The sequence below is a fragment of the Amblyraja radiata genome, chromosome 11 (genome assembly GCF_010909765.2).
Source record: "Amblyraja radiata isolate CabotCenter1 chromosome 11, sAmbRad1.1.pri, whole genome shotgun sequence".
In the NCBI taxonomy this organism is placed as follows: Eukaryota; Metazoa; Chordata; class Chondrichthyes; order Rajiformes; family Rajidae; genus Amblyraja; species Amblyraja radiata.
Genome location: NC_045966.1, coordinates 4,926,874 through 4,952,403, shown reverse-complemented (window position 1 = coordinate 4,952,403; position 25,530 = coordinate 4,926,874). Strand labels below are relative to the sequence as shown.

At 47.1% G+C, this 25,530-nt stretch overlaps 1 protein-coding gene across 3 annotated transcripts in view; it reads left to right on the top strand.

The window, feature by feature from the left end:
- Positions 1 to 25,530, top strand: part of sgcd (sarcoglycan delta) — a 195,987-nt gene that overhangs the window by 90,443 nt on the left and 80,014 nt on the right. For all 3 annotated transcript variants that reach the window (XM_033029213.1, XM_033029215.1, XM_033029214.1), the window contains exon 2: positions 14,166 to 14,354. In XM_033029213.1, the coding sequence (XP_032885104.1) occupies positions 14,166 to 14,354 (189 nt within the window). The remainder of the gene's footprint in view (positions 1 to 14,165; positions 14,355 to 25,530) is intronic.

Here is a 25,530-nt window from a genome sequence, read left to right as displayed (position 1 = left end):
CCTTACTGCGCTCACAGCGCCGGGGACCATCCCGACTACGGGTGCTGTCTGTACGGAGTTTGCACGTTCTGTGTGAGTTTACTTCGGTTTCCTCCACGCTCCAAAGACGTGCAGGTATGTAGGTAAAATGGGCTTGGTGTTACAAATGTAAAAATCGTACCCTAGTGTGTGTGTGTGTGTGTAGGACAGTGTTAATGTGCGGGGATAGCTGGTCGGGAAGTCCGTGTTTCCGCGCTGTGTCTGAACTAAAACAGCTAAAACTAAAACAAGGGAAAACAGGAAGCAGAACAATGAGTAAAAGCGGAGAAAAACAAACAGACCAGCTACAGAACGTTGAAGCGTGTTGGAATGGGTACGAGGAGCAAAGACTGAGGGAATACAGGACATTTGTATTAGTAATTGTACACAGAGAGAATTAGTGAGTCATAGAAACATAGACACATAGAAAATAGGTGCAGGAGGAGGCCATTCGGCCCTTGGAGCCAGCGCCGCCATTCATTGTGATCATGGCTGATCATCCCCTATCAATAACCTATCAATAATCAAGTCAGAATGTATGATAATAAGAAATGAGGGATAAGGTCACGTGAGTTCAAATGTAGTGAAGAATAACAGCGTGTGTGACAGCTTCAGGTTAGATTATTGTCACGTTACCTTGCACTAAATGTTCTTCCGTTATCCTGTATCTGTACACTGTGAATGGGTCGATTGGAATCATGTCTAGTCTTTCCGCTGACTGGTTAGCGCGCAACAAAAAGCTTTTCACTGTACCTCGATACACGTGACAATAAACTAAACTTTAACCAGAACAACATACTCTTGATTCCCCTAGTCTGGGTAACAAGTCTCTGTGTGCAGGAAGGAACAGCTGCACGCTCTGACAGTGGAGGAGGCCCAGGACAGAAAGGTCAGTGTGGGAATGGGAGGGGGAGCTAAAGTGCTGAGCAACCGGGCGATCAGGTAACCGAGTGGAGGTGTACACCCCAGTGTAATCTCTTTTGATGTCTCGTTTTCACGCCTTACACTTCCATATCTCTAGACTCCCTCTCCCCTGACTCTCAGCCTGATGAATAGTCTCGACCCGAAACGTCCCCCATTCCTTCTCTCCAGAGATGCTGCCTGACCCGCTGAGTCACTCCAGCACTTTGTGTCTGCCTTCTGTGCATTCACCCTGTTGATTCTCCCCTGAGAATGGGCAGGAACACTCCTCACCTCTGATCTAGTGCAGCTTATTTGTATCAAGTCGCTACATTTGGTCCATCACTGGTCAGCTGGCTGGATTGAATCATTCTTTGTGAACGAGCATTTGTAGGCTTCATCATAATCCATCTGTTCACGGAGCTGTGCAAGGCAGGGGCATCCTTTATTAAAAAGCAATTCATTTGATTTCCACAAGGGCTCACGGACAGCTGGGGCCTGCAGATTGAACACATTATAAATGTCATCATCATCCTACGAGGAGTCTGCGATATTGGTCGGTGCAAGGTGCCAGAGGGATTTGGCGGATCTGTGCAATGCCTTTTCAGTAGTGTAGAGGGCTAACTCCCCCTCCCATTCCCAACCTGACCTTTCTATCCTGCAGTAGACACAAAATGCTGGACAATAGACAATAGACAATAGACAATAGGTGCAGGAGTAGGCCATTCGGCCCTTCGAGCCAGCACTGCCATTCAATGTGATCATGGCTGATCATCCACAATCAGTACCCCGTTCCTGCCTTCTCCCCATATCCCCTGACTCCACTATCTTTAAGAGCCCTATCTAGCTCTCTCCTGAAAGCATCAACGGATGAAACTCAGTGGGTGAGGCAGAACCTATGGAACGAAGGAATAGGCGACGTTTCGGGTCGAGACCCTTCATCAGACTAATGTTGGGTGGGTGGGGGAGAATGTAGTCTGAACAAAGTTCTCGACCCGAAACGTCACCTATTCCTTCGCTCCGTAGATGCCGCCTCTCACCCGCTGAGTTTCTCCAGCATTTTTGAAAACAATGTTTTGTCTGTTTGCATTTCGAATCCAGCAAGTTTCAGGAAAAGACAAACAATGCTTTCAAGCATATCATCTTGGCCGAATTTGCATCGAGGCTGCACAGGTGGGAGGAGAACAGATTGAAATGGGCAAAGTCATGAATATCTGACTTTTTTTGATGATGACAACAACAACACCTCCCCCACTGTCTCTAACCTATGGGGGAATGAAAATCCTGCACAAACCTGGCAAATACACGACTCTTGCAGAATTTAAACTGCTGTTTACTGCCTCAGTCTATTTTCCTGGTGGAAGCAAATAAACTTATGACAGGCATAGTTTTTTTTCAAGAGATAAAGCACAGAAACGGGCCCTTCGTTCCACCGAGGGCCCTTCGTTCCACCGAGTCCGCGCCGACCAGCGATCCCAACACTATCCTACACACACCAGGGACAATTTGAAATTATACCAAGGCAATTAAACCTACAAACCTGTACGCCTCTGGAGTGTGGGAGGAAACCGGAGCACCCGGAGAAAACCCACGCAGGTCACGGGGAGAACGTACAAACTCCGTACAGACAGCACCCGTAGTCGGGATCGAACCCGGGTCGCTGGCGTTGTAAGGCAGCAACTCTACTGCTGCGCCGCCCTATGGTAGACATTCAGAACCTTTTTCCCCAGGGTAGTTAGTTTACACAGGCGGTCATTCGAAACGAGTATGACTGCCCTCTCATGGAGGACGCCTGCCTGTGCGTGACTTTGTTTAACGTGGGGAGACTGGTGCACAGACAGCCACCACACGTGGGGTCCTTGACAGATCAGGGTCAGGATCCAGTGGCATGGAGTCCAAGACGACCGGAGACCCTTTTCTGCCGCAGCCTTCATCCGCCTTCCCAGCCGTTGTGACGTTAGCTCCACTAAGGTCAGCCATCGTCCTCCGCCTGTTCCACCGTTGTGGTCTTGGTTGGATTGGCTCTTTGTCAGAGACCTCCCCCTCGACCTTACCGCCATGGGTGGCCCTACCAGGAGCATAGCTCCAGACGGCATCGCTCTCAGGATCTCAGGACCACACAAGCTTCTCCACCACGACAAGGTGACAATGCCTGGAACTCACTGTGGTAGTGGTGAAGGCAGGTACAATAGTGGTGTTTTAGAGGCTTTTGAATAGTTACATAAATACGCAGGGAATGGAGGGATATGTTTTCCCCGACATCTTCGGTTTCCTCCCACACTCCAAAGATGTACAAGTTTGTAGGTTAATTGGCTTGGTATAAATTTAAAATATATTGAAAATTGTCCCTAGTGCGTGTAGGATAATGTAAATGTGCAGGGATCGCTGGTTGGTGAGGACTCGGTGGGCCGAAGGGCCTGTTTCCGTGCTGTATCTCACAATTACAATCACAATAATACTTTGTTAGCCAAGTATGTTTTGCAACATACGAGGAATTTCATTTGCCAAGTCAGTCATACTAATAAAATACAACAGAACACACAAAACACATTTTAACATAAACATCCACCACAGTGACTCCTCCACATTCCTCATTGTGATGGAAGGCCAAAAAAAGTTCAATCTCTTCCCTTCTTTGCTCTCCCACGGTCGGGGGCCTCGAGCCCTCCGTTGACGGGACGATCTTAACTCCCGTAGCCGGCAGTGTTTGGGCCCTCCGCATCGGGGCGATCAGCTGCTCCATCGGGGGAGGGGGATGTCAGCTCCCCCTCACCGGCGATCGGACCCCGGGTCGGGGCTGGTCGAACCTCTCCATCGTTGAAGCTCCCGACTCGGCCTCCCCCGAAACTGCGAGTTTTTGATGGTAGGTCCGCAGGCCGCGGTTGGAGCGATCCCGGGCGAGGGATCGGCTCCGATGTTAAGTCCACGCCCCGCGGTGGGGCTCAAACTCAGTCCGAGGAGGCCTCCAGCTCCATCGATGGTAGGCTGCAGAGCGACTGGAGATGCCACCCGGAAAACATTCGCATCTCCGGCAATCGTATCTAAACTAAACCAAAAAAAGTGGAAATGTCTATGTGACTATATATTCAAGGAATGCCACCAGGATCCCGACTGCGAGTATATTGGATAATACATTCATTATTGCATTAGAAAAGCCTCACTTACTCCTCCTGGGCCACTTTGAGTTGGTTGAGCAAGGATATGAATCAGAAATTCCCACATTGCACAGGAATAAATTTCCATTTATTTTCCCACCAGCGCCTCCTCTAAATCCAATTTTGTGTCGTTCTGGGTTTTACATTCCCCGCAAAAACAGGATCAGAGAAGAGAATATTTGATATGTTAATGGAAAGTGGATTGTCATTTGCTGTGTGCCGATGATTGTGGCTGAGAAGGCTTTATGGCATATCTAGCGCTCGGTATTAACGATCTGCATTTGCTTCTGTTCATGTCGGCGGGGGAACGCAGGGAGCAGAGGGGAAAGATGTTTAGTTTAGTTTCGGAAGGAACTGCAGATGCTGGTTTGAACCGAAGATAGACACAAAAAGCTGGAGTAACTCAGCGGGACAGGCAGCATCTCTGTAGAGAAGGAATGGGTGACGTTTCGGGTCGAGACCCTTCTTCAGACGGAAGATAGTCTCAGTCTATCCCGCTGAGTTACTCCAATATTTTGTGTTCAACTTCGATTAAAACCAGCAACCAGCATGTTGGAACAAGAGACCCTGCATCAGACTGAAGTCTAAAGACTGAGGAAGGGTCTCGACCCGAAACGTCACCCATTCCTTCTCTCCAGAGGTGCTGCCTGTCCCACTGAGTTACTCTATCTTTAGTTCAGTTTAGCTTATTGTCACGTGTACAGAGGTACATTGAAAAGCTTTTTGTTGCATGCTATCCAGTCAGCGGAAAGACAATACATGATTACAATCGAGCCATTCATATTGTACAGATACATGATAGGGGAATAACGTTTAGTGCAAGGTAAAGCCAGTCAAGTCTGATCAAGGATAGTCCAAGGTTTCTCAAATGAGGTAGATAGTAGTTCAGGACCGCTCTCTGGTTGTGGTAAGATGATTCAGTTGCTTGATAACAGCTAGGGAGAATCGGTCCGTGAATCTGGAGGTGTGCGTTTCACACTTCTGCTGAAGCAACTCAGCTGGTCAGGCAGCATCTCTGGAGAACATGGGTAGGTGACGTTTCACAGAGTGCTGGAGTAACTCAGCGGGTCAGGCAGCATCTCTGGAGAACATGAATAGGTGACGTTTCACAGAGTGCTGGAGTAACTCAGTGGGTCAGGCAGCATCTGTGGAGAACATGGATAGGTGACGTTTCACAAAGTGCTGGAGTAAATCAGTGGGTCAGGCAGCATCTCTGGAATATGCGTTTTGGATTGGGATCCTCCTTCAGAGAGGCAAGTGATGGATGAATGGTTTTAAGTAATAATAATAATGGATGGATGGGATTTATATAGCGCCTTTCTAATACTCAAGGCGCTTTACATCGCATTATTCATTCACTCCTCAGTCACACTCGGTGGTGGTAAGCTACTTCTGTAGCCACAGCTGCCCTGGGGCAGACTGACGGAAGCGTGGCTGCCATTCTGCGCCTACGGCCCCTCCGACCACCACCAATCACTCACACACATTCACACACATTCACACAAGGTGGGTGAAGTGTCTTGCCCAAGGACACAACGACAGTATGCACTCCAAGCAGGATTCGAACCGGCTACCTTCCGGTTGCCAGCCGAACACTTAGCCCATTGTGCCATCTGTCGTCCCTAGTAACCCTAGCATTCCCTCTCTCTCCATCCCTCCCCACCTTAGACGTCGTGCTAGTTTCACTGTTGGTAACCCTTCGTTATCGCTACGTCCAAAGCCAACAATGGACCATTGTGGGCTCCACGGGCTTCTCCCCGTAACCCCTGACACCCGTACTAATCAAGAATCTATCCATCGCTGCCTTAAAAATATCCATTGTCTTGGCCTCCACAGCCTTCTGTGGCAAAGAATTCCACAAATTCGCCACCTCCTGACTAAATAAATTCCTCCTCGTCTCCTTTTCTCAACTTCTTCCAAGCACAAAGCACTTGATTGTCATTGATTTCAATACCAAGATAATCAGATGGTAAACACAGTAAATAATTAAACCACTATGTTAGTTCTGCAACAATGCAACGCTTTCAGACATTGTTACTGAGGGACAGCTATGCATCAATCCCATATCATGGACATTGCTAAATATGTGACATCCTAAATTGTCGTTTCACTGAGTTAGAGATTGTAACTGATAGGATACTGTATGTCAATTTGCAATCATTTCATTGAAAAATATAAAATCATGTCTATTGTGCATAACATCATGAGAGGAATAGGTCGGGTAGATGCACGGAGTCCCTTGGTCAGAGTAGGGGAAGCGAGGACCAGAGGACATAGGTTCAAGGTGAACAAAAGTGCTGGAGAAACTCAGCGGGTGCAGCAGCACCTATGGAGCGAAGGAGATAGGCGACGTTTCGGGCCGAAACCCAGAAGGAAATAGGCAACGTTTTGGACCGAAACCCGTAAGGGTTTCGGCCCGAAACGTTGCCTATTTCCTTCGCTCCGTAGATGCTGCTGCACCCGCTGAGTTTCTCCAGCAATTGTGTGTACCTTCGATTTTCCAGCATCTGCAGTTCCTTCTTAAACACATAGGTTCAAGGTGAAGGGGAAAAGATTTAATAGGAATCTGAGGGGTAACCTTTACACACAAAGGGTGGTGGGTGTATGGAACAAGCTGCCAGAGGAGGTAGTTGAGGCTGGGACTACCCCAACGTTTAAGAAACAGGTGCATGGATAGGACAGGTTTGGAGGGATATGGACCAAACGCAGGCAGGTGGGACTAGTGTAGCTGGGATATGTTGGCCGGTGTGGGCATGTTGGGATGAAGGGCCTGTTTCCACGCTGAATCACTCTGCGGATAATAATGCAAGCATCACATCCTTTTAATAAAGTGAAAAAAATAGTTGGAGTCATGTGGTGTGTTCTCTTGTTGGGAACTTTGCAGCCAATGTGTAACTTTCAGAGTCGCAGATGAGATCAATCTGTGGGTGCATGCATGCTGCTAGACTTCACATGCAAGATATGGACAATGTATCGTGGCCAATTAACATACAAGTCTCCCCATCTTTGGGATGTGATAGGAGGGGAGAGCACCCAGAGGAAACCCACGCTGTCACAGGGAGAACATGAAAACTCCACCCAGTCAGTTTAGTTTCGTTTCGTTTATTGTCACGTGTACCGAGGTACAGTGAAAATCTGTGCTCTCCAGTCAGCGGAAAGACTGTACATGATTACAATCAAGTCAAAGAGAGACACAAAATGCTGGAGTAACTCAGCGGGACAGGCAGCATCTCTGGATCGAAGGAATGAATGGGTGACGTTTTGGCTTGAGACCCTTCTTCAGACCGAAGAAGTGTGAAGAAGTCCAGGACCAGGGCCCACAGTTTAGGAATAAGGAGTAAGCCATTTAGAACGGAGACGAGGAAACACTTTGTCTCACAGACAGTGGTGAGTCTGTGGAGTTCTCTGCTTCAGAGGGCGGCGGAGGCCTGTTCTCTGGATACTTTCAAGAGAGAGCTAGATAGGGCTCTTAAAGATAGCGGAGTCAGGGGATATGGGGAGAGGGCAGGAACGGGGTACTGATTGTGGATGACCAGCCATGATCACATTGAATGGCGGTGCTGGCTTGATGTTGCCGAATGGCCTACTCCTGCACCTATTGTCTATTGTCTATTGTCTATAAGAAGGGTCTCGACCCGAAACATCTCCAAAAGGTCTCCAAATCTGAGGACGGACATTATTGCCATAGAGGGAGTACAGAGAAGGTTCACCAGACCAATTCCTGGGATGTCAGGACTTTCATATGAAGAAAGACTGGATAGACTCGGCTTGTACTTGCTGGAATTTAGGAGATTGAGGGGGGATCTTATAGAAACTTACAAAATTCTTAAGGGGTTGGACAGGCTAGATGCAGGAAGATTGTTCCCGATGTTGGGGAAGTCCAGGACAAGGGGTCACAGCTTAAGGATAGAGGGGAAATCCTTTAGGACCGAGATGAGAAAAACATTTTCCACACAGAGAGTGGTGAATCTCTGGAACTCTCTACCACAGAAGGTAGTTGAGGCCAGTTCATTGGCTATATTTAAGAGGGAGTTAGATGTGGCCCTTGTGGCTAAAGGGATCAGGGGGTATGGAGAGAAGGCAGGTACAGGATACTGAGTTGGATGATCAGCCATGATCATATTGAATGGTGGTGCAGGCTCGAAGGGCTGACTGGCCTACTCCTGCACCTATTTTCTATGTTTCTATGTCTCCCGTTTCCTTCTCTCCAGAGTTGCTGCCTGTCCCGCTGAGTTACTCCAGCGCTTTGTGTAAAGTCATCAGCCCAGGAAGGATTTAGATTGAACTTTGCGCATTTATGTTAAATCTTGTCAATATGGGCAGCAGCTTGATGAAGAATCGTCACATCTTTGCGGAGAAGCAACTGGAAGAAAGATTCTTTGGAGTTAATTATGTTCTTATCTAATCTGGGCAGTGCTGCTTCGACATAAAGATGGTCAAGTTTGCATGCAGCCATTCAGTCTGATTCCAATTAGCCTTTACTTTGTGCTGGGGGCGTGTAGGGGCCATACAGTGTACGAGATGTAGCGTTCAGCAAAACGAGTGATTCGACGAGATGAGTATTGAATCTGTGGCTATCTCCATCATCTTACTGAGTGAAGCAGACAGCCGCTACATCACACCTGCTTGAGTTAATTTTCTCTCCCTGCCATGACATAAGTCATGCATCAATTGTGCGAAGATAGACACAAAAACGCTGGAGTAACTCAGCGTGAAGCCTGCCGTATACTACTTATCCCGATGATCATCTTCATGGAACGGCCAGGCGATTCTTATTACATTCGCAAAAAGAAAAGGTTTATCAAATATTTTCTCACATTATTTCCGACAATCCGGTGATCACATAAGTGAAAGGAGCAGAATTAAGGGCCTGAACCCACTTTCACGACCTCTGCCGAGTTTGCCCTTGACTCATACTCGCAGCATGGTCGTCACGAGGTCGTAGGAGGTTGTAGGTGGGTTGTAGCAGGCCGTGATGCTAGTCGTAGGTACTCGTGGCATCAAGTAGGTCGGGGCGTTTTTTCTAGCCTGATGAAAAATGTCCACGAGTAAAAAAGGTCGTGAATTAGGTCGTGAAAGGTCATGACAGGCCCTAAAGGTCATGACAGGCCCTTTAGGACTTTCGACCCATCTACTCCACCATTCGATCATGGCTGATCTATCTTTCCCTCTCAACCCCATTCTCCTGCCTTCTCCCCATTACCTCTGACACCCGTACTAATCAAGAATCTATCTACCTCTGCCTTAAAAATACCCATTGACTTGGCCTCCACCGCCGTCTAAGGCAAAGAATGAATGAATGAAAACTTTATTGTCATTCAGATATACACCTAGACACAGTGCACCTTGAACGAAATTTCGTTGCATTTGACTCTCCAAATCAGGTAATAGTAAAAGTGCTAGGTGCGTCCATAAAAATGCCTCATGTGCATGGTTCTGTAAAATAAAATATATATAAAAAGTTTTTTAAAAAGTGTCGATATTTAAAAAGTTCTAGCCTCGGTTTTGTTGATTGTTCAGTAATCTTATGGCCTGGGGGATGAAGCTGTTGCAGAACCTGGTTGTCCCGCTCTTCATGCTGCGGTACCTCCTCCCAGAGTTAAGCAGTATAAACAGTCCAAATTGTGGGTGTGTGGGAGCTCTGGTAATGCCCTTAGCTCTAATCAGACAGCGCTTGTACCCCATGTCCATGATGGAAGGAAGAAAAGTCCCAATGATTTTTCCCGCTGTCCTCACCACTCTCTGAAGGCACTTCCAGTCCGCAGCTGTACAGCTGCCGCACCACGTAGAGATGCAGCTGGTCATGACCGACTCAATTGTGCTTCTGTAGAAAGTGGCGAGGATGGGAGGGTGGAGGTGTAAACTTCTCAACCTGCGGAGGAAGTACAACCGCTGCTGTGCCCGTTTTGCCAGAGATGTAATGTTTGTGGACTAGTTTAAGGTGTCCGTTATATGCACCCCCAGGAACTTGATGCTTTTCTTTACATAGAAACATAGAAAATAGGTGCAGGAGTAGGCCATTTGGCCCTTCGAGCCCACAGATTCACCACCCTCTGTGGAATCTGTGGAATTCTCTGCCACAGAAGGTAGTTGAGGCCACAGTTCATTGACTATATTTAAGAGGGAGTTAGATGTGGCCCTTGTGGGTATGGAGAGAAGGCACGTATAGGATACTGAGTTGGATGATCAGCCATGATCGTATTGAATGGCGGTGCAGGCTCGAAGGGCCGAATGGCCTACTCCTGCACCTATTTTCTATGTTTCTATGTAAAGAAATTCCTCCTCATCTCCTTTCTAAAGGAAAGTTTTTTTAATTCTGAAGCTGTGGCCTCTGGTCCTAGACTCTCCCACTAGTGGAAACGTCCTCCCCACATCCACTCTATCCAGGCCTTTCACTATTCGATATTATTACATCTTCATATTATTTTTTTGACAGCTTCCCAACATCCCATTGGTACATTTTCCCTCGTTCCTCCACCACAACTCTCCATTCTCCTACTTCCACTGGTAGACCTCCTCCGCACCCTCTCCCAAGCCGACATAGCCTTCCTTTAGACTTTAGACCTTAGAAACATAGAAACATAGAAATTAGGTGCAGGAGTAGGCCATTCGGCCCTTCGAGCCTGCACCGCCATTCAATATGATCATGGCTGATCATTCAACTCAGTATCCCGTACCTGCCTTCTCTCCATACCCTCTGATCCCTTTAGCCACAAGGGCCACATCTAACTCCCTCTTAAATATAGCCAATGAACTGGCCTCGACTACCCTCTGTGGCAGGGAGTTCCAGAGATTCACCACTCTCTGTGTGAAAAAAGTTCTTCTCATCTCGGTTTTAAAGGATTTCCCCCTTATCCTTAAGCTGTGACCCCTTGTCCTGGACTTCCCCAACATCGGGAGCAATCTTCCTGCATCTAGCCTGTCCAACCCCTTAAGAATTTTGTAAGTTTCTATAAGATCCCCTCTCAATCTCCTAAATTCTAGAGAGTATAAACCAAGTCTATCCAGTCTTTCTTCATAAGACAGTCCTGACATCCCAGGAATCAGTCTTAAGAGATACAGCGCGGAAACAAGCCCTTTGGCCCACCGAGTCATCGCCGCCCGTACATTAACACTGGGGACAATTTACAATTTTACCGAAGCCAATTAAGCTAGAAACCTGCACGTCTTTGGAATGTGGGAGGAAACCGGAGCATCCGGAGAAAACCCACGCGGTCACGGGGAGAACATACAAACTCCGTACAGGATCGAACCTGGGTCACTGGTGCTGTGAGGCAGTGACTATCGCTGCGCCACCGTGCCGCCCTGTAATGGGGCGACCAGAACTGCAGGCAAGACTCCAACCTGGTAGAAATGAGAAGGAACTGCAGATGCTGGTTGACACCAAAGATTAGCACAAAGCTTCCACTTTGAGGCGTGAATGTTGAATTCTCTAATTTTAAGTAACTTCTACCAACACTCCCCTCCCCCCCCCCCCCCCTTCCCTCTTCCTCCACCCTCATCGTTTCACCGCTTCCAAAGTTCACCACTTTGTCTCCCTCTAGTATCACACCTTCCCTGGCCAGCAATGGTCCAACCAGGAAACCTGCCTGAGGTCGTCATCTACTGCTGGCCCTGATTTGTCCCGAGCCTTTGCTCATCTCCAGTTCTCCCCACACCCCACTCAGTCTGAAGAAGGGTCCCGTCCCGAAACATCAGTTGTCCAGAGTGTCAGGGGTTACGGGGAGAAGGCAGGAGAATGGAGTTCGGAGGGAGAGATAGATCAGCCATGATTTAATGGCGGAGTAGACTTGATGGGCCGAACGGCCTAAAACTACTCCTATCCCCCATGACCTTATGATCACCTATCCATGTTCTCCACAGATGCTGCCTGACCCGCTGAGTTACTCCAGCACTTTGTGAAACGTCACCTATCCATGTTCTCCACAGATGCTACCTGACCCGCTGAGTTACTCCAGCACTCTGTGAAACGTCACCTATCCATGTTCTCCACAGATGCTGCCTGACCCGCTGAGTTACTCCAGCACTCTGTGAAACGTCACCTATCCATGTTCTCCACAGATGCTGCCTGACCCACTGAGTTACTCCAGCACTCTGTGACACGTCACCTATCCATGTTCTCCACAGATGCTGCCTGACCCGCTGAGTTACTCCAGCACTCTGTGAAACGTCACCTATCCATGTTCTCCACAGATGCTGCCTGACCCGCTGAGTTACTCCAAGCTTGTGATCCGGTGAACTGTGCATGGTATGAATTTAAGACAACGCTGATTTCACTTCGACCTTTGATGGATGGATGGTTTTGGGCAAATAATATAATTTCACTTAGAAATTGGAATACTGTTGAAGGGGTGGAGGTGGAGGTGGAGGTGGAGGTGACACAGGATGGTGGAGATTAAAGTTGACGTTTTATACTGATTTTATTTTGATTTTGCTGGAGTTTAGTATTTTTGTAAATGATTTTATTTCTGTGGTGAAATCATTTAAAAAGCAACTCGGAGCTCTGCATTTTATGAAAATTAGGTGCTTACATTAAGTTTTGAAGAGTAACAATATAATTGGCGAATCGATCTATTTTGGCACTTTACTTACTTACTTACTTACCTCCTGGCATGCAGGGCAGCAACGAAGGTCCTCCACTCAGCAGTGTTGATCCCTTCAGTTGCTGTTTCCGTAACATATGTGTTTTACGAGACGGGGTTGTTAGCCCTGTGATCAACCTGCAGCCTGGAGGACCAGTGGATCGCTCTAATATGGGAGGAGACACCTGAGGGATGGGAGGAGACACCTCATATTCCGCTTGGGGAGCCTGCATCCTGCGGGCATGAACATTGAATTCTCCCAATTTTGTTAGCCCTTGCTGTCTCCTCCCATCCCTCAGCCCTCGGACTCCTCCTCCTCCTTTTTCCTTTCTTCTCCCCCCCACCCCTCATCAGTCTGAAGAAGGGTTTTGGCCCGAAACGTTGCCTATTTCCTTTGCTCCATAGATGCTGCTGCACCCGCTGAGTTTCTCCAGCATTTTTGTGTACCTCCGATCAAGGATAGTCTGAGGGTCACAAAAGAGGTAGAGATAGATGTTCAGCACTGCTCTCTGGTTGTGGTAGGATGATTCAGTTGCCTGATAATAGCTGGGAAGAAACTGTCCCTGAATCTGGAGGTGTGCGTTTTCACACTTCCTTTTATAGCAAAAGGATTTGAGTATAGGAGCAGGGAGGTTCTACTGCAGTTGTACAGGGTCTTGGTGACACCACACCTGGAGTATTGCATACAGTTTTGGTCTCCCAATCTGAGGAAATACATTCTTGCCATAGAGGGAGTACAGAGAAGGTTCACCAGACTGATTCCTGGGATGGCAGGACTTTCATATGAAGAAAGACTGGATAGACTCGGCTTGTACACGCTAGAACACAGAAGATTGAGGGGGGATCTTATAGAAACGTACAAAATTCTTAAGGGGTTGGACAGGCTAGATGCAGGAAGAATATTCTCGATGTTGGGGAAGTCCAGAACTAGGGGTCACAGTTTAAGGATAAGAGGGAAGTCTTTTCGGACCGAGATGAGAAAATCATTTTTTACACAGAGAGTGGTGAATCTGTGTAATTCTCTGCCACAGAAGGTAGTTGAGGCCAGTTCATTGGCTATATTTAAGAGGGAGTTAGATGTGGCCCTTGTGGCTAAAGGGATCAGGGGGTATGGAGAGAAGGCAGGGATGGGGTACTGTACTGGATGATCAGCCATGATCATATCGAATGGCGGTGCAGGGTGGAAGGGCCGAATGCCCTACTCCTGCACCTATTTTCTATGTTTCTATGTTTCTATATTATTGGCCCATTAAAATGGCCACTTGAACTCTCCAAGTCCCCATCTACATGTGCGACATAAAGGCAACGCTGCTGCTTTTTACTCTTGCACTTTATGTTTTACATTTTAAGATTATAATTGTTATTTTAATCGTCTGCGGTATGTTGGGTATTTACCACGTGCGGGCGGAGCACCAAGTCAAATCCCTTGTATGTGTACATACTCGGGCCGATAAAATGGATTCAGGTTGTAATTCTGAATCGATTCTGATTCCTTATTTTGTTTTCACAGATGGTCCAGGAACAGTACTTGACTCAACGAAATGACATTCACACCTCAGAAAGACAGTATGTCTACAAGGTTGGGATTTACGGTTGGCGGAAGCGATGCCTTTACCTCTTTGTCCTTCTCCTGATGACTCTGCTGTTGGTGAACCTCGCTCTGACAATATGGATCCTAAAGGTCATGAACTTCACTAAGGTAAGTCGCCACCTCGCCAGCAATGGAAACGGCTTCTTATTCAACGTGCAAGGGTGCTGGGACGGAAATGCCGCTAAGTTGGTATTTTCATTGCGTGGGGAGGAACTGCAGGTGCTGGTTTACACCAAAGATAGACACAAAAAGATGGACTAAAGGGCCAGTCCCACTTTCACGACCTAATTCACGACCTCTGCCGAGTTTGCCCTTGACTCATACTCGCAGCATGGTCGTAAGAGGTCGTAGGAGGTCGTAGCAGGTCGTGATGCTAGTCGTAGGTACTCGTGACATCAAGTAGGTCGGGGCATTTTTTCTAGCCTGATGAAAAATGTCCACGAGTAAAAAAGGTCGTGAATTAGGTCGTGAAAGTGGGACAGGGCCTTACTCAGCGGGTCAGGCAGCATCTCTGGAGAGAAGGAATGGGCGACATTTTGGTTTGAGACCCTTCTTCAGACTCAGTTCTAGACCCACTTCGTCTCCTTCTTGCGTATAGCGTGCACAGCCTAAAGTTGTAGGACAACTTGGTCTATTTGATCTAATTTGATTGTGCACGCCGGGTTGATTGCATTCGTCGAAACAGGGTGGACCACGTGAAGGTTGCAATCTCCCACCTAGACCCACTGAGTTACTCCAGCATTTTGTGTCTATCTCCAGTAAACAAAAATGTATTTTCACTATAACTCGGTACATGTGACAATAAACTAAACTAAACTAAACTTTGCAAAAAAGTAGCGACGATGAAGGAATCCGGCCATTGTTAGCTGTGGGATAGGTGAAAATGAGTTACAGACAACGAAACTCATCATCGTTGCGTTTTTGCATACATTTCATTCATTTCTATCTCTCGACAGCACTGTCCATATCTCTCGTTTCTCTTTCCTCTGACTCTCAGTCTGAAGAAGGGTTTCAATCCGAAACATCACCCATTCCTTTTCTCCAGAGAATCTTGATTAGTACGGGTGTCAGAGGTTATGGGGAGAAGGCAGGAGAATGGGATTAGGGGAGAGAGATACAGTAGATCAGCCATGATTGAATGGCAGAGTAGACCTGATGGGCCGAATGGCCTAATTTTGATTCTATCACTTATGACCTTATGGACCTTATGATTGGTGTCAGGGGTTATGGGGAGAAGGCAGGACAATGGGGTTGAGAGGGAACGATAGAACAACCGTGATTGAATGGCGGAGTAGACTTGATGGACCGAATCAAGTTATAACCCCTGACTCCCGTACTAATCAAGAACCTATCTATCTCTGCCTTATTGACTTGGCCTCCACAGCCTTCTGTGGCATGGAATTCCACAGATTCACCACCCTCTGACTAAATAAATTCCTCCTTGTCTCCATTCTAAAGAAACGTCCTTTAATTCTGAGGCTATGACCTCTGGTCCTGGATTCTCCCACTAGTGGAAACATCCTCTCCACATCCACTCTATCCGGGCATTTTTCACACACAGAGTGGTGAATCTCTGGAATTCTCTGCCACAGAAGGTAGTTGAGGCCAGTTCATTGGCTATATTTAAGAGGGAGTTAGATGTGGCCCTTGTGGCTAAAGGTTTCAGGGGGTATGGAGAGAAGGCAGGTACAGGATACTGAGTTGGATGATCAGCCATGATCATATTGAACGGCGGTGCAGGCTCGAAGGGCCGGATGGCCTACTCCTGCACCTATTTTCTATGTTTCTATGTTTCTATATGTTAACCCACTCATTGCTGGGATCATTCTTGTAAACCTCCTCTGGACCCTCTCCAGAGCCAGCACATCCTTCCTCGGATATGGGGCCCAAAATGGCCCTCAATACTCCAAATGCGGCCTGACCAGCGCCTTATAGAGCCTCATGGAGGTCTCCCTGGAGCCGTGTGCGGCAATGGTGCCCATCACATTACGATGAACCCTCCACACAATATTGCTTCTCTACAATGCAAACAGGTCGCTGAGAATTTAAAGTCTTTACTATCCCCATTTTATTTACTTTGTATTTATTTTAGTCAATTATGATTCATTTGGTCCTAATTATGAAAGGGCGTGTGACAGCGCCTTCTCCCTTGAGCGCTGCCCTGGTCCCCCTTCACTGGGTGACTGGGCAAGGGAGGTCCTTTAACTGACACTGGCTTGGCCACCTGAACCTCGTCAGCCCACTCCCTCTAATCCCTGGAGGCCCAGGCAGAGGGGAGAGCGGAGGGTGGGAGGAGGGGGAGGTAGAGAGAAGGGGGAGGTCGGGAGGCAAAGTGTGGCCCAGTGTCTGCCGGTGGTGCGGCCTTGAGACCACCATCACCACTGCGTTTTAGTTTTGAGTTTAGAGATGCAGCGCGGAAACAGGCCTTTCGGCCCACCGAGTCCACGCTGACCAGAGATCGCCCCGTACACGACCACTATCCCACAACAATTTTACAATATCCCAAAGACTTGCAGGTTTGCAGGCCTTAGTGTGTCCTTAGTGTGTCGGGAGTGGATGAGAAAGTGGGATAACACAGAACTAGTGTGAACGGGTGATCGATGGTCGGCGTGGCCTCGAAAGGCAGAAGGACCAGTTTCCACGCTGTATCTCAAAACCAAATTAAACTAAAAGGGGTCTCATCAGAGAAAAAAATCTGTGAATTTTTCAATAAAATTTTAATTAGTCAATGTTGATATTATCTTAAAGAGAGCAATGTTAATTGCTGTTAATTCAGTTCAATTGTGTGTCGTTAAATGCATCTCCCTCAGGACTGAGTATTTTCCTGGTGTGCTGAGCCACGTACTAATTCATCTTAGGTGGCACCGTGTCATTGTGCTGCCGTTTCTGTGCAGATTCAGTTTGTAATCTGAGTTTTATGGAGCCTATTCGTAAAACGATTGTCCATGTCCCATCTCAATGTGTAAGAAGGAACTGCAGAAGCCGGCTATACACCGAAGAGTGACACAAAGTGCTGGAGTAACTCAGCGGGTCAGGCAGCATCACTGGAGAAAAGGAATAGGTGACGTTTCGGGTCGATAGACAAAAGACAATTGGTGCAGGAGTAGGCCATTCGGCCCTTCGAGCCAGCACTGCCATTCAATGTGATCATGGTTGATCATCCACAATCAGTACCCCGTTCCTGCCTTCTCCCCATATCCCCTGACTCCGCTATCGTCAAGAGCTCTATCTAGCTCTCTCTTGAAACCGCCCTCCACCACCCTCTGAGGCAGAGAATTCCACAGACTCGCAACTCTCTGTGAGAAAAGGTGTTTCCTCGTCTCCGTTCTAAATGGCTTACCCCTTATTCTTAAACTGTGGCCCCTGGTTCTGGACCCCCCCCCCCCCCCCAACATCGAGAACATGTTTCCTGAAGAATACCGAAGATCTCGGAGAAAACCCATCCAGGTCACGGGGAGGACGTGCAAACTCGCGTTTCATTCTGCCATCATTTTCCGGAGTTGACGATTAGATTCTGTGCCCCACAGCAGGAGATCGAACTGAAACCTGCTTAGCCACTGACAAAGCAAGGCAGCGTGTATTATCTAGTCATAGACACATGGAAATTGCAGTTGCTGATTGACTAAAAAAGATACAAAGTGCTGGAGTCACTCAACTCAGTAGGTCAGGCAGCACCTGGGGAGTCCGAAGCATCTGTGCATCCCAAAACGTCACCCACCCATGTTCTCCAGAGATGCTGCCTGGCACTGCTGCGGCAGCCCGGCCAGCTGTCCGACTTTCAGACCTTCGCTTACCGCCGACACAACCACCACCCCTCCTTCTCACGGCCGATCATCGGTTCATGAGTTGGACTTTGCGCGCGACGTCGTGCGGCCCACGGGCCAAAACTCCTCAGCTGGCCCGCCGGCTGGGCTTTGTGTGCAGTCCAGCACCCGGGGCCAACTCATCATTCACCCAGCCACGGCCGAGTCGGTCAACGAATTGCCGTCGGGAATTTGTCCCTTATTTTGACCTTTTGTCCCTTATTTGGGAGTGAGAACGTTGGCGACCCTAGTTGTCAGCCTCCTCCACTGGTGAATGAGGCCAAATGAATATTGGTGGAACAGCAGCTCATACAGTTTACAACCCAGCGGTATGAAGGTTGAATTCTCTAATTTCAAGTAACTCCTGCATTCCCTCTCTCTCCCCCTCGCCCCATCCTCATCATCCTACACGTTCCACTATTCGCATCGATGTATCTTTGTTATCACCCCTTCCCCAGCCAACAATGGGCCATTGTGGGCTCCACCGTTCTTTGGTCATCTGTTGCCGGCCATGTTTTGTCCTGACCTTTTCCTACCTCCAGTTCTCCCCCTCTACCTTCAGCCTGAAGAAAGGTCCCGACCCGAAACGTCACCTAGTTCTTTTTTCCAGAGATGCCGCCTGAACTGCTGAGTTAATCCAGCACTTTGTGTCTATTATATATTTGCATTTTAGTTTAGTTTAGAGATACAGTGAGGAAACAGGCCCTTTGGCCCACCGAGTCCACACCGACCAGCGATTCCCACACACTAGCATTATCCTAGGGACAATTTACATTGAGACAAAGCCAAATAACTTGCAAACCTGTACGTCTTTGGTGTGTGGGAGGAAACCAGAGCACCTGGGGAAAACCCACGCAGGTCACGGGAAGAACGTACAAACTCCGTACAGACAGCACCCGTAGTCAGGATTGAACCCGTGTGTCTCTGGCGCTGTGAGGCAGCAACTCTACCGCTGCGCCACCGTGCCGCCCGCATAGATGTACATGACAGCGGAAAATAGTGTCAGGAATTAAACAGGGAAGGATTGTATTATCTGAATAACATGTTAATGTTTGAATACTAATTTCCGGAAGTCATCAACATTATTAGCTCCAATTACATGAAGCCAGTGACTAGATTCACTGTCATTCATAAGGTCATAAGGGATAGGAATAGAATTAGGCCATTCGGCCCATCCAGTCTATTCCGCCATTCAATCATGGCCGATCTATCTCTCCCTCCCAACCCCATTCTCCTGCCTTCTCCCCATAACCCCTGACACCCGCACTGATCAAGAACACATCAAATTCTCCGAACACTAAGTGCATAACGAAGTCAGGATAATTCACACTGATGCTGTCTATGAGTACAAAAGAGTTAGATATCACTCTTAGGGCTAATGGAATCAAGGGATCTGGGGTGAAAGCAGGAACGGGGTACTGATTCTGGATGATCAGCCATGATCATATTGAATAATAATAATAATGGATGGGATTTATATAGCGCCTTTCTAATACTCAAGGCGCTTTACATCGCATTATTCATACACTCCTCAGTCACACTCGGTGGTGGTGAGCTACTTCTGTAGCCACAGCTGCCCTGGGGCAGACTGACGGAAGCGTGGCTGCCAATCTGCGCCTACAGCCCCTCCGACCACCACCAATCACTCACACACATTCACACACAGGCAAAGGTGGGTGAAGTGTCTTGCCCAAGGACACAACGACAGTATGCACTCCAAGCGGGATTCGAACCGGCTACCTTCCGGTCGCCAGCCGAACACTTAGCCCATTGTGCCATCTGTCGTCCCTTTGAAGAGCAGTGCTGGCTCGAAGGGCCGAATGGGCTACTCCTGCACCTACGTTCTATGTTTCTATGTTTCTGTATCAGAGCACCCATTCTACAACTGAGCGATCCTCCACACTATTTATCACCCGTTGTGCTTATGAATGGATACACTGTGGAGACACCCAGAGAGTTGTGAATCTGTGGAATTCTCTGCCTCAGAAGGCGGTGGAGGCCGGTTCACTGGATGCATTTGAGCTCTTAGAGCTAGCGAAAGCAAAGGATGTGGGGAGAAGGCAGGAACGGGGTACTGATTGTGGATGATCAGCCATGGCGGTGCTGGCTCGAAGGGCAGAATGGCCTACTCCTGCACCTGTTGTCTATGTATCTATGAGACACTTACATTTTTTGCCCACTGAATTAGACTGAGGATCATCTGCTGCACTTCTAATCCTTTTTCAGGATTATCCAACCAGGTAGAAACAAATATCTCAATGGATCAGTCATTCCGGTTCACTGTCAAAATTTACAGAACTATCAAAAACGTTTGCCTCGGCGACTCTCCTTTTAAACTGGAACAGATGCCATCTAGGTGCGGAAAGTACCGACTCACCATTTTCCCTTTTGTTTCAATGCGTTTCAACTTGTAAAGCAAATATCCCCTCATTAATGTTTGATTTTAACTGCCGCTTTTATTACCAAATGGACTTTGAGATATCTCCCAGGAGTAAATTCAAGGGGAGATTAATTTTAAAAGATTTACTTCACTACAAGCCTGGAAGACAGCGACTGTAGCAGTAATTAACAGATCGTTTGGTGTACAGTCATTAAGTATTTCCGCTGCCGGCTATAATTAAACTTCAGCGCACACTGCAAGATTTAATCTAAAACTGAAATTTGATGGTGGTATTTTTTGGTACAATGTTCTGTGGTGATACCTGGAGTAACAATGTCTGCAGGTACCTACAGTACCTGTATTAATGGGGCTAGGTGGCTGTGTATGATGAGAGAGAGTCGATGCTTTATAATACAACAAATTGCACAGACGTTCTTGTATCATAGAAATACTTTTTAAATTTTTTTTTATTATTTTTATTAGGAACAATTGTACAAGAATAAAACATTCGGCATGTAAAATCATATGTAAAATTGTACAGCTTCAATTTTGACCTTTTAACCTGAAAATGAGGGAAAAGAAGAGAGAATGAACAAGAGAGGGAAAAAGTGAAAAGTGAAAGGATAGGACCCGTAGACCAGTGGTTCTCAACCTTTTTTAGCTCATGGCCCCCTTGGGATCTTTTAATTTTTCTGTGCCCCCCCCCCCCTGACATTATTAGCGGAAAAAAAGTACTTCAATATTATAATACATTCCATAAAAATATCAGTGTCTATTAATTGCACATATATTCTCTTTTATTCTATTCCACAAACATCAAAAATATTTCAACTACATAGATTTAAATTTATTAGAACTGAAATTTAGGAGGCAACAGGGTGGTAGCTCTGTGGCCCCCTTCATTGAACCTGTGGCCCCCTAAATCCCAAAATATTTCTGTGGCCCCCCTGAAATTTGCCATGGCCCCAGGTTGGGAATCACTGCCGTAGACTACATAAGTAGTGTGGCCAAAGAGTGAATAAAGATGTAAGAGAAGAAAAGGAAAAAAAAAAGAGAAAAAAAGAAAAAAGTGGAGATATACCTGCCCCTCGTTCCTCCTCCCCCCCCCCCCCCCCCCCCCCCCCCTCACCCAACTCAGAATCGGATTTAAATCCAAGATTGTGTTACGCCATACTATCCTTGTAAGAATTCGGGTGTCCATGTGCCAAGACAAGCCTAATATTTTCCAAATGTAGTGTCTCGGACATGTTTGTAATCCACATCTTCACAGTGGGGACTGATGTCTGTTTCCAAAATTTAAGTATTAGTTTTGTCGCCGTTACCAGGCCATAGTTAAGGAAACGTCTTTGAAATAATGTTAGCTCAGAACAGGCTTCGGACGTACCTAGAGTAAGTATCATAGAAAGATGAACAAACATGGAAAATAGGTGCAAGTGGAGGCCATTCGGCCCTTCGAGCCTGCACCGCCATTCATTGTGATCATGGCTGATCATCCACAATCAGTACCCCGTTCCTGCCTTCTCCCCTATCCCTTGAATCCGCTAGCCCCAAGAGCTCTATCTAACTAGCAGGCACAAGGAACTGCAGATGCTGGAAACTTGCAGAGAACACAAAGTGCTGGAGTAACTCAGCAGGTTGGGCAGCATCTCTGGAGGAAATGGATAAATTACATTTTGGGTTGAAACCCATCATCAGACCAATTTAGACGTTAGATTTGTTTAAGAAAGAACTGCAGATGCTGGAAAATCAAAGGTAGACAAAAATGCTGGAGAAACTCAGCGGGTGAGGCGGCATCTATGGAGCGAAGGAAATAGGAGACGCTTCGGGTCGAGGGACCCGAAACATCGCCTATTTCCTTCGCTCCATAGATGTTGCCTCACCTGCTGAGTTTCTCCAGCATTTTTGTCTCCCTTAGACTTTAGATTTCATAAGTTCTGGGAGCAGAATTAGGCCATTTGGCCCCATCCATGGCGGGACTGTCATATGCTGAGAGAATGGAGCAGCTGGGCTTGTACACTCTGGAGTTTAGAAGGATGAGATGACACGAGGTAACACTTTTTCTCACAGAGAGTGGTGAGTCTGTGGAATTCTCTGCCTCAGAGGGCGGTGGAGGCAGGTTCTCTGGATACTTTCAAGAGAGAGCTAGATAGGGCTCTTAAAAATAGCGGTCAGGGGATTTGGGAGAAGGCAGGAACGGGGTACTGATTGGGGATGATCAGCCATGATCATATTGAATGGCGGTGCTGGCTCGAAGGGCTGAATGGCCTACTCCACCTATTGTCTATTGTCTATTGTCTATTGTCACTTGCGGGCGGAGCACCAAGGCAAATTCCTTGTATGTGAATACTTGGCCAATAAACGTATTCATTCATTCATTCATTCATTCATTCTTCTCAGCTGTACCCACCTATCACTCACCAGGCTTCATCCAGCCCCCTCCTCCCTTTTCCAGCCTTTTTCCCCTTTACTACAATCAGTTTGAACAAGGATCCCCGCCCAAAACATTGCCTGTCCATTCCTTCCACAGATGCTGCCTGACCCATGGGGTTTCTCCAGCATTTTTTGGTTTTACTCCCATTCATGGACTGAATGACCTAAAGGGATCTTTTGAGCGCCTAAATTTGGCCCCGAGCTTGGGGAACTTGGTGCAATTTTGTTTATTATTATAACCATATAACCATATAACAATTACAGCACGGAAACAGGCCATCTCGGCCCTTCTAGTCCGTGCCGAACACTTACTCTCACCTAGTCCCATATACCTGCACTCAGACCATAACCCTCCATTCCTTTCCCGTCCATATAACTATCCAATTTATTTTTAAATGATAAAATCGAACCTGCCTCCACCACTTCCACTGGAAGCTCATTCCACACAGCTACCACTCTGAGTAAAGAAGTTCCCCCTCATGTTACCTCTAAACTTTTGTCCCTTAATTCTCAAATCATGTCCTCTTGTTTGAAACTTCCCTACTCTCAATGGGAAAAGCTTATCCACGTCAACTCTGTCTATCCCTCTCATAATTTTAAAGACCTCTATCGTCCCCCCTTAACCTTCTGCGCTCCAAAGACCTATCTTGTTCAACCTTTCTCTGTAACTTAGGTGCTGAAACCCAGGCAACATTCTAGTAAAGTCTGAAGAAGGGTTTCGGCCCAAAACGTCACCTATTTCCTTCGCTCCATAGATGCTGCTGCACCCGCTGAGTTTCCCCAGCAATTTTGTGTACCTTCAACATTCTAGTAAATCTCCTCTGTACTTTTGTTGACATCTTTCCAGAACCTCTGGTCTGAAGAAGGGTCTCGACCTGAAACGTCACCCATTCCTTCTCTCCAGAGATGCTGCCTGTCCCGCTGAGTTATGCCCCAGTCCCACTTAGGAAACCTGAACGGAAACCTCTGGAGACTTTGCGCCCCACCCAAGGTTTCCGTGCGGTTCCCTGAGGTTCCCGGAGGTTTTTGTCAGTCTCCCCAATGCCTTGTACAATTTAACCTTACATCCAAACTTCTATACTTAATGCTCTGATTTATAAAGGCCAGCACAACAAAAGCTTTCTTTACCACCCTATCTACATGAGATTCCACCTTCTGGGAGCTATGCACAGTTATTCCTAGATCCCTCTGTTCAACTGCATTCCTCAATTCGCTACCATTTACCATGTACGTCCTATTTTGATTTGTCCTGCTAAGATGTAGCACCTCACACTTATCAGCATTATTGTCACATGTACAGTGAAAAGCTTGTTCAGCCCTGCCATCCAGTCAAATCACACTATCCACAAGTACAATAGATCCTCTTCCAGAACTGCACAGAGAAAGCTCTGGTGTTCAGGAGAGGTTTCAGGTCTCTTTGGTCCCCAGAGACCCTCCTCAACAACGACTTGTGAGGGGAACTAAATGGCCCAATTAATTTAATCTCCCCAAACCACAGTGGTGCAGCGGGTAGAGCCGCTGCCTCCCAGCGCCAGAGACACGGGTTCGATCCTGACCTCGGGTGCTGCCTGCGTGGAGTGTGCATGTCTCACCAATGACTGCATGGGTTTCCTTCAAATTTCCTCCCACATCCCAAAGACGTGCGGGTTCAGCAGATTAATCGGCCCTCTGTAAAATCGCCCCCAATTGCGTAGGGAGTGGATGAGAAAATGGGATAACATGGGACTAGTATGAAGAGATGATTGATGGAGGGCGTATACTGTAGATGATCGATGGGCCAAAGGGCCTATTGGTTTTCTGTGTCTCAAAGCTAAACTAAAATTACCGCGTTACACTGGTAAATCTTTATTTTCAATCACTAATGTCATCTAACACTCTTTGTTTTTCATGCCTGATCAGATTGATTCTGCTTGCCAGTCTCGTTGCCAGCTACCACACTAATTGTCAACGATCACACAACAGTTTTTCCATATTGGGTTTTTTTTTTTTACGCACCGTGCTCAGAAAATCAATTTCAAAAATCATTGCTCTGCGATCAACAAATTAATTACTGAGTAATGGATGACTCACTTGCACACGGGCAGAAACAAAATGACCAACGTTTGAACGATGCCACTAACAAGAGCGCAAGGTTAAGACTTTTTTTCGACTTTAGAGATACAGCGTGGAAAACACAGGCTCTCCGGCCCACCGAGTCCGCGCCGACCAGCGATCACCCCCGTACACTAGCACTAGTGTAGGGAGTACAGAGAAGGTTCACCAGACTGATTCCTGGGATGTCAGGACTTTCATATGAAGAAAGACCGGATAGACTCGGCTTGTACTCGCTAGAATTTAGGGGTGATCTTATAGAAACTTACAAAATTCTTAAGGGGTTAGACAGGCTAGATGCAGGAAGATTGTTCCCGATGTTGGGGAAGTCCAGGACAAGGGGTCACAGTTTAAGGATAAGGGGGAAATCTTTTAGGACCGAGATGAGAAAAACATTTTTCACACAGTGAGTGGTGAATCTCTGGAATTCTCTGCCACAGAAGGTAGTTGAGGCCACAGTTCATTGGCTATATTTAAGAGGGAGTTAGATGTGGCCCTTGTGGCTAAAGGGATCAGGGGGTATGGAGAGAAGGCAGGTACAGGATACTGAGTTGGATGATCAGCCATGATCATATTGAAT